Here is a 14,631-nt window from a genome sequence, read left to right on the forward strand (position 1 = left end):
TCTTTGGCTCGGAGCATAAAGTGTTCATTTCTTTAAAAAAAGATCTGGAATTCTGATTTATCTGACCACAATTCACATTCCATTCCAGATGCCTTCGAGCTCAGAGTAATCTCTGCTTCTTCTGCACGTGGCTACATAAAAGCTTAATTTTTGCACAGTAAACTGACGGTTCTTAATGCAGTGCTATGAGGGTTTAGAAAGCACATGCGTCCAGCTTAGGTTTGCGTCCCTGGCCTTTATGCAATGAAATTCTCTAGATTCCTTGAATTTTTTAAATAATATTATGCTCTAAAAAGGGTGAAATCATTAGTATAAGAAATCATAACCTCATTAGTAGCCCTCAGCTGGCCTGAATTGCAGGAATGGATGTATAGTAATGAATGAAATAAAGGTGACCAGACAAAACATGAAATATTTTGCGTTTATACAGTCTACAATAAAATAAAAGTTGAAATAACAGTATTCTAATCAATAAGTCAAGCCAAAACGTTTAAAATTGTACCTTTTTGAAATTAATTCATTTGCATCTCTGTTTGGAATGGAAGTGACACCTGATGTTTTTGGCAAAATTGCTGAATATAAATTATATTTTAATGCATTGGAATTGTTTTTAAATAAATGAGGTACTGAACTATAGTGTGATAAATGTCATATATTATTAACTGATTTTAATGTGCTTTGGGTAGAGGTTTGGCTCTACTGGTTACAAGGCAAACTACAACAGCCGATTGTGGTTTTCCTACCTTACCACAGTATTATAAAATGTTAGTCATTTGGTAGTAAAAATGGGTAGGTTCAAAGCATGCTTTGGTGAGTATCTATGAATGAAACTGGCAGTCTGAATAAACTGATTAGTCTAGCAAGCAAACTACTTCCTTAAAAACCTCATGAGTGCTGCTCAAATCTCTTACATCTCTTACAACTGCACCGCTGCCTTTTGGGTCATCTTTCTTTACTTTTTAATCTTTCCTGTTTCCCCCCTCTGACTGCTCTGCTACTTAAGCCCTTAGTTCACTTGAGAGCTCAGTGCCTTGCCTGACAGCTCATGCCTCTGATGAGAAGCTGCGAGTCTCAGGAAGTCTGAGTGTGGGATGGCTTAGTAAGTCCTGCAAAGCAATAAGATTTCTAAAATTAAAATAAGAAACTAAAATCATTGTCATGTAGAATTCATTCCTACATGTGTGTTTGCTTCATTCATCCATTGTGTAGTGTTATGAGTGTTTAATAGATTAATGTTTGGTGTTTATAACTTTGTTGTCTGAAAAGGATATATGTATATAATTATAACTACATTAGCATTACAATACAATAACAATAACAGATCATATTTTAGTTTGTTCTTTGATCTTTACCTTGTTAACTTAGTAATAGGGTTTTACTTATTTGGCACCACAAAGATCTGTCATTTTCTGTTGTCCTTGCTGTAGTTTCCCCATATTAGTGAGTTGTTGTTCTCCCAGAGAATGTTTTATCATCTGCATCAAACTGCCACCTATGCCATTATTGCATTTTTATTTTATTTTTGTTTTGTTTCATTATCAGTAAGATCCTGTAATATTTCCACGGTGGTTTCAAGTATACTCTGCTTTTGCTTTGTCTTTCATCGCAGCAGTATGGAACACATATTTGGTTATCTACACTACAATTGACTTCTCCAGCTGCTACGCTCAGTATTAAAATGTTCCAAATTGTACCTTAAATAATCCTAGCATAAGGTACACTATATAGTCAAATTGATCTGGACAGCCCTCTTTATTATTAGGTTCAGCTATTTTGAAAAATAAAAGGTGTACAAATGGAAGGCTTGACATGTTTGATGTTGAAGAAGTGCTTATGCTGTTTTTAAATAGGGTAAAGTCTAATTATGTCTAAGGTTTTGGAAAGGGATGTCCAACATGTTTATGGTTGGTTGTCCACATATTTTGGCCATATAGTGTACTTTAAAAAAAAAAGGGAAAAAAAGAAAAAGCTGTAAAAGTCATAACTTTTTGTCAGGTTTTGCTTTAAGGGAGTTGTGATAACTAGAATATGAATTCATACATAAATACATTGCTTTTCCTTCAGTTTCCTGGTCTTTTTCTAACCTATGCATGCAGAGTGGAATGGGCCACTGTCTCTTTTATGCTAAGCTTTTCTCCTGTGTTTTGCCATTAAGAGCTGAAATGACTGGACTAACAATGTCATGGCTCCTCATTTTGTTCAGGTAGCCCTGCCACCTCACATCGGAACCTGAAGTCAAGCAGTATGACTGATATCTCTGACAAACCAGAGAAGGATCAGGTACGTCCACATTCTAGATGTCCCCCTTCCAACCTTTTTTCCTTGCATATTTATGTATTAATATTTAGTAACCATTTTTCCTGATTTGGTTTGTGCTGTGTTTGATGCCTGTCAGGAATTAAGTGTAAACACATTCTGTCAAAATCTATACCTTTTGTGACATTACATTCAGTTGTACAACTTCAATTAAATTACATTCAGTTACAGTTATTTCAGCTGTTCAGTTATTTTACACATTATGACCTTAACATAATGACACATCTAAAAAAAAAATTCTGAACAATAATTGCAATTTCATTTGTAATGTACCTGATTTAGTAGGTGATCAATTTGTTAACATGATCAAAACATGTGCCCTTTCCTAGACAGCTATGTGGTGTACCATGCAAGCCTAAACACACTGCCAACCTCAATCACATGTTTACAATTAAATGTGTTAAGCTTAAAATCATGGCAGCAAACCATGTTAACATGGCAGAGAAATTAAAACTTCAATTGGCAGCTCAAGTGACACAATTAGTCAAGACTGCGAGATGGATGGGTCTGAATCTTAATAATTAGATATAATTTAGAATCAGCCCTCCACATTCTAAAAGTTTGGGATCCTGTAATCACATGGTTTTAGTGACCTTTCTGGTGGATGAAATTTGATTAGTGACTGGGAGTAGTACAGTACTTTACTGAAAAGTTGGGATAGTATTTAAAATGCAAAAAAGTGTTTCTTACATTTGATTTGGACAGTATTTCATGTTTTGTCTGTTCAACAAAACGATTAATGGTGATTTCATTTGTTAGTATACTTTCAGACAAAACATGAAATATTTTGGGTTCATTCTGTCAGAACAAGTCAAAACAAATGGATCCTTGAAAAACAAAACCTTACTTTTTGCTTGAAGCCAGTCTCTCTTATTTTTTACACGTGAATTGAACAGTCAATTCACTGGAAAAGACATATGCTTGGAAGAGTTAAAGGTAAAATAGTAAGAGGATGGTTGGCAACAAGATGAATAGATACAATTAGGGAAACAATAAATTAGCTATTTATAAACCTGGGGACCCAAACAGAGCACAGCATATACTTTAAGCACTATTCATATGGTCACCAGCATTGCTGCATGTCTCAGTTGACAATTTGGATCTCTTACAATGCTAGTGGACAATGTTTTGTAAAATGATCAGGCAAATGTGCTATATTTGAAGGAAAAAAAGCATTGTACATCAACACCAAAACCTGGCCAAATTTCATGTACATAGTTAATGTAGAGATCCTAAGTATGCTAAGTTAATCAGTAAATGCAGTTAATCAGGAGTTAATGCAGAAATTGTAAAGGGTTTCAAAATTTTCCAGAAACTGTATGTTACACAACTAATGCAACGTGATCCTTGCTACACTACACTGGTAGGTAGAACCTTGTTTTACTAGATAGTTTTTTAGCTGAATTGTTCTTCAGTCAATGAGTAACACACTATTACCTATATCATCTTAAGTCAACATTCTTGGCAGATTTTGTCTTCTGCTGGTTTATGACTGACCCCTCGGCACACTAAAAATATGTTTGAATAGTGTTTGACAAAGTGGCAGAATTCAGAGCTTAGACTACAGTAAAACATTCCAGGTGAAATTCTAGGTAAGAACCACTTACAGCAACCACAGTAACCCAAGATAAAGTAAAAGGATTAAAGGTACATAGTGCACTCTTAGACATTATCTGGATTGCATGTACCCAACTGAAGTTTAATTGAAGTTGTACAATTGAATGTAATGTCACAAAAGGTATAGTGCACTCTCAGACATTATCTGGATTGCGTGTACCCAAATGAAAAATATACAAACAAAAGGTACATAATTTTTACCCACTAGGATACTACTCCACCAACAAAAAATGGTACATTTCAGTACCTTAATTTATGGAAATGCTTTTTACCAACAGCTTTTGTTTAGGGTTAATGGAAAGATTAATGTTGATCAGTACAGAAAAAAAACTTTTGCATGCTGGCAATGCAATCCTAGAGCAGCTTGAACATTGAGAACTAATTAAGAACACTGATATCCTTTTTGTTTTTAATATATCTTCAGTGCATATATCCACTTATCTAATAAACAAACATTTTTTTAATTAAACAAATCCCTGATTCTTGTTTTTTTTCTTTTGAATTGTCATTAAACAGACAAAAGTACAAAGCTTAAAAAGATCACATTTAATTGTGTTTTATACTTTTATTACTCTTATTTAAAAATGAAGTCTAGAATTTGATCCCTTTACCACACTCAAAATATTTGGGTAAGAGATGAGCTTGGGCCCAAAGAACTCCCAAAGCATTGCTCTGCATAGAATTAATGTATGACATAAAATTGATGTATTTATGTTCTCTATGCAAGCAACTTACCTGTATGTTAGGTGCCATTATTTTGTTGACATGAGTGTCTTGGTCAATGTAGTCAAAATGCAGCTCTAACAGAAGACACCTGCTACCTAGCAGCCTTCTGTCCAACTTTTATTCAAAATGTACAATCACATGGACAGTTGGTGATTTCTCCTTGATTACTCCTTGGCATGTAGAAATAGAGTGCATGGTTTGTCCAAAGCTTAATTATCATAGCTTTACCCATGTCACTGGATTCATTAATTGTCCTGTCATTCCAGCTGAAGAACAAGTTTATGAAGAAGTTACCCAGAGATGCAGAGGCCTCCAACGTGCTTGTTGGGGAAGTGGATTTCCTAGATGCTCCTTTTGTGGCTTTTGTGAGGCTACAGCAGGCCGTCATGCTAGGAGCTTTAACAGAAGTGCCAGTTCCAACCAGGTATGAGCAGTATAAGCTTTAAATCCTGGTTTATGCTTGTAATTGTGATATTGCAAGGCACTACAAATAAACATCTGCTATAGTATATAGTAATTTTTGACCAAAACATTCAACCATCTGTTAGCTTTTTTGTCAACTGTGCAGTAGTGTAAAAAGCATATTCCACACAATATTAGTTGGTTAAATACTAAAATTAAAAAATTATTTAAATTAAATGACAATTATTTCACTGTCTCATGGGAAAAAAAACAGTTTCCAAATTTTGGCAAACTACAAGCTGGCTGTCATGTGCCTTTTACTAAGGAGTGGCTTCTGTCTGGCCACTCTACCACAAAGACGTGTTTTGTGGAGTGCTGCCTGGATGGTTGATCTTCTGATAGGTTCTCCCATCTCCACAAGGATAGGCTGGAGCTCTGTCAGAGTAACCCTCGGGTTCCTGCTCACCTCCCTGGCCAAGGCCCGTCTTCCCCTATTGCTCAGTTTGGCCGGGCGGCCAGGTCTAGATTTTTGGTGGTTCCAAACTTCCTTCATTTATGAATGATGGTGGCCACTGTGCTCTTTGGGACCTGTAAAGCTGTAGCAATTTTTCTGTACCTTTCTCCAGATCCATGCCTTGACACAATCCTGTTTCTGAGGTCTGCAGATAATTCCCTTGACCCCATGGCTTGGAGTTTGCTCTGATATGCACTGTCAACTGTGGGACCTTATGTAGGCAGGTGTTGGCAATCCCCAATCATGTCCAATCAATTGAATTTACCACAGGTGGACTCCAGTTAAATTGTAGAAACAAAATGCACCTCACTTTTTGGTGTTATATCAAAGGGTGTGCACACTTGTGTACATATGATATTTTACATTTTGATTTTTAATAAATTAGCACAAATGTCTAAAAACCTGCTTTCACTTTGTCATTGTGGGCTATATTGTGTAGAACTTTGTGACAAGAAATGAACTCAGTCTATTATAGAATGAGTCTGTAATGTAATAAAACGTGGAGAAGGTGAAAGTGGTGTGCAGACTTTCCGGCTTGACTGTATGGTGCAGCCTAAAAGCTCCATAAAGAAGTCACTTCTGTGCAAACACTTTGAAGCCGAATTTACAACCCAGGCTTACATTTTACATCTCAGAATGTAGCTTGAATTTGGTTTTAGTTAAATTACTGACAGTTGAAATGACTAAATGACTTTCTTATCTAACACACTTGGCTTCTTGGTTGTTTAGAATAACTTGATAAGTTCTAGGCCATGGGGACCTTAATTAGCAGGATGAATAAAGACAGACAAAACTACATCTGCATCAGCAGTCCTGGACCTTGTAAAATATGTGAAAACTTTTGATACAGCAGACTGTAAATGAAGCAATTAACTTTTCCATACAGGTTCCTTTTCATTCTTCTTGGGCCCAAAGGCAAAGCCAAGTCGTATCATGAAATTGGAAGAGCCATAGCTACCCTTATGTCTGATGAGGTATGCAATGAAATGTTGAGCATGTAATTTGTGTTTTTTTATCTAATGACAAACTTTTGGTAAATAATTAGGGTGATTTTTCTGAAGGTATTCCATGACATTGCGTACAAAGCCAAGGACAGGCAAGACTTACTTGCTGGCATTGACGAGTTCTTGGATGAAGTAATTGTCCTGCCTCCAGGTGAATGGGACCCTGCCATCAGAATAGAGCCTCCAAAGTCACTCCCATCATCAGACAAAAGGTACAAGCAATGATTTGGTACTCCAAATGTTGTGGTTAAAATTTTAAGTGGTTAACACTTATAATGAGTTTTTGTTCAGATTTAATATTAGACCCACTGTAATGCTTACCAGTTGGCATTTTTTGTTTCAAGTAATGCTCTTTTTTAATACACACCTTTGAGAGCAAAAAGTTTATTTTTGCTGCCTCTGACATAAATATTTCAGACATTGATTTTTGTGATGAAATTGCACATAAGCCTTCCACTGAATGATTTTCCATGCAGATTATTTTGTGCAAGTATTGCTGTGCAGCCCAAAGGTGCATTACCACATCTGTGTAAGCTAAACCTGCAAATTCTTTGCTGTTATATGGGAGTTTGGCTTTATCTTTCTGCTCAGCATACAAGTGGTTCTATCTTGCCTTGACCTTCATACGTCCAATTAGTTTTAATGACATTTGAACAGTGAACTGGAAGCCTATTGATATTTTTTTCATACAGTCCCCGTCTACAATGATTGGCACCCCTGGTGATGATAAGTAAAAAGGGTTAAAAGAAATTCACCTTTTGGTAAATGGTTAACTGAAAAAGAGAACAACCCTTAAAGTAAATTTAGTAAAAGTAAAACTGTTTTATTTATTCAGAGATATTCAGAAATCCTTCATCAAGAAATTATTTAAATAAACACATCTGCCACTCTTATTGGCACCCCTGCATTTAATACTTTGTACAATTTCTAATTGCCAGTAAAACAGTACCTAATGTTTTCTTATAACATAAGGTCAAATCAGATCAAAGCAAAGATTATTGGACATAGGTCATACATGGTTGACTAGCAGTGAAATGCTTTTATGTTGTGGAATACAGAGCCGGAGACTTTTTTTTTCTCTTTTCAGAATTTCTCCTAGTCCTAGGTCCTTACTTGTGCATGATTCAATTCAGTTTACTCCACAGATTTTCTATAGGGATTAGATCTTGGGAGTAAGATAAAGATGGTAAAAGCTTAATTTTGTGTTCAATTAACCATTTTTGTGTTGATCCGGACATATGTTTTGGATCAATGTCCTGCTAGAATATCCATTAATGAGCCATTTTTAGTTTTTTGCAGTGGCAGACAGATTTTGATGTCCTTGTATTTCCTGGAGTCCATGATGCCATGAGCCATAACAGATTTCCCATAGCCTATGGCATAAAAACCGCTCCACAACATCAGGCCCTGCTCCATACTTAACAGTGGGCATCAGGTTCTTTTTAGTGTAGTCATCCAACTTTTTATGACATCCACCTGAAGGTGTTTGCTGCCAAAAAGTCAAGTCAAATTTATTTGTATTGCGCTTTTTACAATAGACATTGTCTCAATGTAACTTTACAGCATCTAAGACCAAAAACCCCTGTTACTATAGGTAACCCTTTAAAGTATTTTGTAATGAATGCAGAATTTAATTGGTAGCCAGTGTGGAGATGACAGAATACGGCTAATATGGTAAAACTTTCTAGTTCTACTTAGCACTAGAGCTGCTGCATTTTGAACCAGCTGGAGTTTGTTTATGGATCTACTAGAGCATCCAGTGAGAAAAGCATTGCAATAATCTAACCAAAAAGCTATGGATCCATTTTTTTAGCATCATTAACAGTCAGTATATTTCTTTTTTTAGAAATATTGCACAGATGAAAGTAAGCAACTCAAGTAATATTCTTAACATGTGCATTAAAAAAGAAGTTTCAATCAATTGTCACACCCAAGGTTTTACAAGTAATATGTTTTATTTGAGTTAATAGAAAATGACACGACATCCAGTTTTTTATGTTGTTTACACAATCTTATATATATATATATATATATATATACAGTGTATCACAAAAGTGAGTACACCCCTCACATTTCTGCAGATATTTAAGTATATCTTTTCATGGGACAACACTGACAAAATGACACTTTGACACAATGAAAAGTAGTCTGTGTGCAGCTTATATAACAGTGTACATTTATTCTTCCCTCAAAATAACTCAATATACAGCCATTAATGTCTAAACCACCGGCAACAAAAGTGAGTACACCCCTCAGTGAAAGTTCCTGAAGTGTCAATATTTTGTGTGGCCACCATTATTTCCCAGAACTGCCTTAACTCTCCTGGGCATGGAGTTTACCAGAGCTTCACAGGTTGCCACTGGAATGCTTTTCCACTCCTCCATGACGACATCACGGAGCTGGCGGATATTCGAGACTTTGCGCTCCTCCACCTTCCGCTTGAGGATGCCCCAAAGATGTTCTATTGGGTTTAGGTCTGGAGACATGCTTGGCCAGTCCATCACCTTTACCCTCAGCCTCTTCAATAAAGCAGTGGTCGTCTTAGAGGTGTGTTTGGGGTCATTATCATGCTGGAACACTGCCCTGCGACCCAGTTTCCGGAGGCAGGGGATCATGCTCTGCTTCAGTATTTCACAGTACATATTGGAGTTCATGTGTCCCTCAATGAAATGTAACTCCCCAACACCTGCTGCACTCATGCAGCCCCAGACCATGGTATTCCCACCACCATGCTTGACTGTAGGCATGACACACTTATCTTTGTACTCCTCACCTGATTGCCGCCACACATGCTTGAGACCATCTGAACCAAACAAATTAATCTTGGTCTCATCAGACCATAGGACATGGTTCCAGTAATCCATGTCCTTTGTTGACATGTCTTCAGCAAACTGTTTGCGGGCTTTCTTGTGTAGAGACTTCAGAAGAGGCTTCCTTCTGGGGTGACAGCCATGCAGACCAATTTGATGTAGTGTGCGGCGTATGGTCTGAGCACTGACAGGCTGACCCCCCACCTTTTCAATCTCTGCAGCAATGCTGACAGCACTCCTGCGCCTATCTTTCAAAGACAGCAGTTGGATGTGACGCTGAGCACGTGCACTCAGCTTCTTTGGACGACCAACGCGAGGTCTGTTCTGAGTGGACCCTGCTCTTTTAAAACGCTGGATGATCTTGGCCACTGTGCTGCAGCTCAGTTTCAGGGTGTTGGCAATCTTCTTGTAGCCTTGGCCATCTTCATGTAGCGCAACAATTCGTCTTTTAAGATCCTCGGAGAGTTCTTTGCCATGAGGTGCCATGTTGGAACTTTCAGTGACCAGTATGAGAGAGTGTGAGAGCTGTACTACTAAATTGAACACACCTGCTCCCTATGCACACCTGAGACCTAGTAACACTAACGAGTCACATGACATTTTGGAGGGAAAATGACAAGCAGTGCTCAATTTGGACATTTAGGGGTGTAGTCTCTTAGGGGTGTACTCACTTTTGTTGCCGGTGGTTTAGACATTAATGGCTGTATATTGAGTTATTTTGAGGGAAGAATAAATTTACACTGTTATATAAGCTGCACACAGACTACTTTTCATTGTGTCAAAGTGTCATTTTGTCAGTGTTGTCCCATGAAAAGATATACTTAAATATCTGCAGAAATGTGAGGGGTGTACTCACTTTTGTGATACACTGTATATATATATACAGTGTATCACAAAAGTGAGTACACCCCTCACATTTCTGCAAATATTTTATTATATCTTTTCATGGGACAACACTATAGAAATAAAACTTGGATATAACTTAGAGTAGTCAGTGTACAACTTGTATAGCGGTGTAGATTTACTGTCTTCTGAAAATAACTCAACACACAGCCATTAATGTCTAAATGGCTGGCAACATAAGTGAGTACACCCCACAGTGAACATGTCCAAATTGTGCCCAAAGTGTCAATATTTTGTGTGACCACCATTATTATCCAGCACTGCCTTAACCCTCCTGGGCATGGAATTCACCAGAGCTGCACAGGTTGCTACTGGAATCCTCTTCCACTCCTCCATGATGACATCACGGAGCTGGTGGATGTTAGACACCTTGAACTCCTCCACCTTCCACTTGAGGATGCGCCACAGGTGCTCAATTGGGTTTAGTCCATCACCTTTACCTTCAGCTTCCTCAGCAAGGCAGTTGTCATCTTGGAGGTTGTGTTTGGGGTCGTTATCCTGTTGGAAAATTGCCATGAGGCCCAGTTTTCGAAGGGAGGGGATCATGCTCTGTTTCAGAATGTCACAGTACATGTTGGAATTCATGTTTCCCTCAATGAACTGCAGCTCCCCAGTGCCAGCAACACTCATGCAGCCCAAGACCATGATGCTACCACCACCATGCTTGACTGTAGGCAAGATACAGTTGTCTTGGTACTTCTCACCAGGGCGCCGCCACACATGCTGGACACCATCTGAGCCAAACAAGTTTATCTTGGTCTCGTCAGACCACAGGGCATTCCAGTAATCCATGTTCTTGGACTGCTTGTCTTCAGCAAACTGTTTGCGGGCTTTCTTGTGCGTCAGCTTCCTTCTGGGATGACGACCATGCAGACCGAGTTAATGCAGTGTGCGGCGTATGGTCTGAGCACTGACAGGCTGACCTCCCACGTCTTCAACCTCTGCAGCAATGCTGGCAGCACTCATGTGTCTATTTTTTAAAGCCAACCTCTGGATATGACGCCGAACACGTGGACTCAACTTCTTTGGTCGACCCTGGTGAAGCCTGTTCCGAGTGGAACCTGTCCTGGAAAACCGCTGTATGACCTTGGCCACCATGCTGTAGCTCAGTTTCAGGGTGTTAGCAATCTTCTTATAGCCCAGGCCATCTTTGTGGAGAGCAACAATTCTATTTCTCACATCCTCAGAGAGTTCTTTGCCATGAGGTGCCATGTTGAATATCCGGTGGCCAGTATGAGAGAATTGTACCCAAAACACCAAATTTAACAGCGCTGCTCCCCATTTACACCTGGGACCTTGACACATGACACCAGGGAGGGACAACGACACATTTGGGCACAATTTGGACATGTTCACTGTGGGGTGTACTCACTTATGTTGCCAGCTATTTAGACATTAATGGCTGTGTGTTGAGTTATTTTCAGAAGACAGTAAATCTACACTGCTATACAAGCTGTACACTGACTACTCTAAGTTATATCCAAGTTTCATGTCTATAGTGTTGTCCCATGAAAAGATATAATGAAATATTTGCAGAAATGTGAGGGGTGTACTCACTTTTGTGATACACTGTATATATATATTTATATACATATATATATATATATATATATATATATATATATATATATATATATATATATATATACAGGGGTTGGACAATGAAACTGAAACACCTGTCATTTTAGTGTGGGAGGTTTCATGGCTAAATTGGACCAGTCTGGTGGCCAATCTTCATTAATTGCACATTGCACCAGTAAGAGCAGAGTGTGAAGGTTCATTTAGCAGGGTAAGAGCACAGTTTTTTTTTATTGCAATGCACACAACATTATGGGTGACATACCAGAGTTCAAAAGAGGACAAATTGTTGGTGCACGTCTTGCTGGCGCATCTGTGACCAAGACAGCAAGTCTTTGTGATGTATCAAGAGCCACGGTATCCAGGGTAATGTCAGCATACCACCAAGAAGGACAAACCACATCCAACAGGATTAACTGTGGACGCAAGAGGAAGCTGTCTGAAAGGGATGTTCGGGTGCTAACCCGGATTGTATCCAAAAAACATAAAACCACGGCTGCCCAAATCACGGCAGAATTAAATGTGCACCTCAACTCTCCTGTTTCCACCAGAACTGTCCGTCGGGAGCTCCACAGGGTCAATATACATGGCCGGGCTGCTATAGCCAAACCTTTGGTCACTCGTGCCAATGCCAAACGTCGGTTTCAATGGTGCAAGGAGCGCAAATCTTGGGCTGTGGACAATGTGAAACATGTTTTGTTCTCTGATGAGTCCACCTTTACTGTTTTCCCCACATCCGGGAGAGTTACGGTGTGGAGAAGCCCCAAAGAAGCGTACCACCCAGACTGTTGCATGCCCACAGTGAAGCATGGGGGTGGATCAGTGATGGTTTGGGCTGCCATATCATGGCATTCCCTTGGCCCAATACTTGTGCTAGATGGGCGCGTCACTGCCAAGGACTACCGAACCATTCTGGAGGACCATGTGCATCCAATGGTTCAAACATTGTATCCTGAAGGCGGTGCCGTGTATCAGGATGACAATGCACCAATACACACAGCAAGACTGGTGAAAGATTGGTTTGATGAACATGAAAGTGAAGTTGAACATCTCCCATGGCCTGCACAGTCACCAGATCTAAATATTATTGAGCCACTTTGGGGTGTTTTGGAGAAGCGAGTCAGGAAACGTTTTCCTCCACCAGCATCACGTAGTGACCTGGCCACTATCCTGCAAGAAGAATGGCTTAAAATCCCTCTGACCACTGTGCAGGACTTGTATATGTCATTTCCAAGACGAATTGACGCTGTATTGGCCGCAAAAGGAGGCCCTACACCATACTAATAAATTATTGTGGTCTAAAACCAGGTGTTTCAGTTTCATTGTCCAAACCCTGTATATACACAGCTGATATATACAGCTGTGTGTGATCTGCATAGCAAAATTAAATGCTGTGTTTATGAATAAATTTTTCTAATGCTAGCATATAGAGTGTAAATAATAGAGGTCCCATACTGGAACACCATACTTTACTATTGTAGTTTCCAAGCATTTTATTATTTAAATAAACACATTGAGAGCTGTCAGTAAAGTAGGATTTAAACCAAGAGTGTTAGGCTAAAGAGTGTTTTGGCCTATCCAGTAAAATGTAATGACGTATCAAACGTCACGCTAAAATCTAAAAGAACAAGAAAAGAGAAACAGAACATTTTTGTACGGACAAGAAAATAATTGTTGGAAAACTGCTCTTTCTAGAATCTTGGAGACAAAAAGAAAGTTCAGTCTATAATTAGAAAGGACATGGATCAAAAATAGTTTTTAGCAGGGATTTAATGACAACACAATTTGGGTACATATCCAAGTCTAAGGGACACTACATTAGCAAGGAGCAAATCTTTAAGTAAAAGGGTTGGAACAGGGTCAAGTATACATGACTTTGATTATTTAATCAATGCAGTTAGCTCAGTTTGGGGGATTTGATTTTAGTTGGCTTTCCTTGATGGATAAGTCACTATTAACACCCTTGCTGCTCCAAGTGAATTGGTGTTTAATATTGCCAGATGGCACACTCTGAATGTGGTCATATTTTTCTATCTTGACTCTAAATGTTTTAGCTCTTCAGGCCCTGATGGTGACACAGTTGTTAATTCCAGTAGTCTGTTTATGAATTCTGCTGCAGTTGCAATGTAACATCATGTGTTCATAGTAAGTCTAAGGTATGTTTACAGCTGTGAGTAGGTCCTGTTACATTTTGGGCAATACTTATAAATTCTAAAATAGAGTCAAAGTCTCAAACAATTAAAGTCTTTCCAGTTGATAGTACTAATTTGAAAACAAAATGACCTCACTGGACCTTCCAAACAGTGGCATAGAGGTGGCACCTGACAGTAGTTTTAGAGGTATGGTAACCCAAAAATGCAAATTTTACTGTAAATCTCCAAGTTCAGTATTTTTATTTTTTATTTTAGTGTAACTTGTTTTTATCTCTATTTCTATTATTTGCAATATTTGTGGAGGCAAAACAAACTTAATTCCTTGTCCAGGCAAGTTGGTCACAGTTCAAGTTTATTGGAACTTTAGAAATGGGCATTTTAGGCAAGTTGCTATTTATAGTCATCTCTTGACTTATGAATGACTAAGATAATAATGACTTTTGTGTCACCCTATATATGTATGAAGTCATTGATTACTGCATAAAAGTTTCTAGACATTCAAATAAACAGTAAAATATAAATGGAAAAAGCTTGTCATATTTGTTTCTTAGATTTACTAGGGATTAAAGTAATTGCTGTACATTTAGTTAAAATAAATTATTTGATAT

General features: G+C 38.4%; 1 protein-coding gene across 3 annotated transcripts in view; it reads left to right on the top strand.

Moving 5' to 3' along the window:
- slc4a4a (solute carrier family 4 member 4a) overlaps positions 1-14,631 on the top strand; it is a 108,525-nt gene that overhangs the window by 53,787 nt on the left and 40,107 nt on the right. For all 3 annotated transcript variants that reach the window (XM_063017729.1, XM_063017730.1, XM_063017728.1), the window contains 4 exons: positions 2,204-2,280; positions 4,926-5,083; positions 6,462-6,549; positions 6,637-6,791. In XM_063017729.1, the coding sequence (XP_062873799.1) occupies positions 2,204-2,280; positions 4,926-5,083; positions 6,462-6,549; positions 6,637-6,791 (478 nt within the window). The remainder of the gene's footprint in view (positions 1-2,203; positions 2,281-4,925; positions 5,084-6,461; positions 6,550-6,636; positions 6,792-14,631) is intronic.

Source organism: Trichomycterus rosablanca, chromosome 21 (assembly GCF_030014385.1).
Source record: "Trichomycterus rosablanca isolate fTriRos1 chromosome 21, fTriRos1.hap1, whole genome shotgun sequence".
Lineage (NCBI taxonomy): Eukaryota > Metazoa > Chordata > Actinopteri > Siluriformes > Trichomycteridae > Trichomycterus > Trichomycterus rosablanca.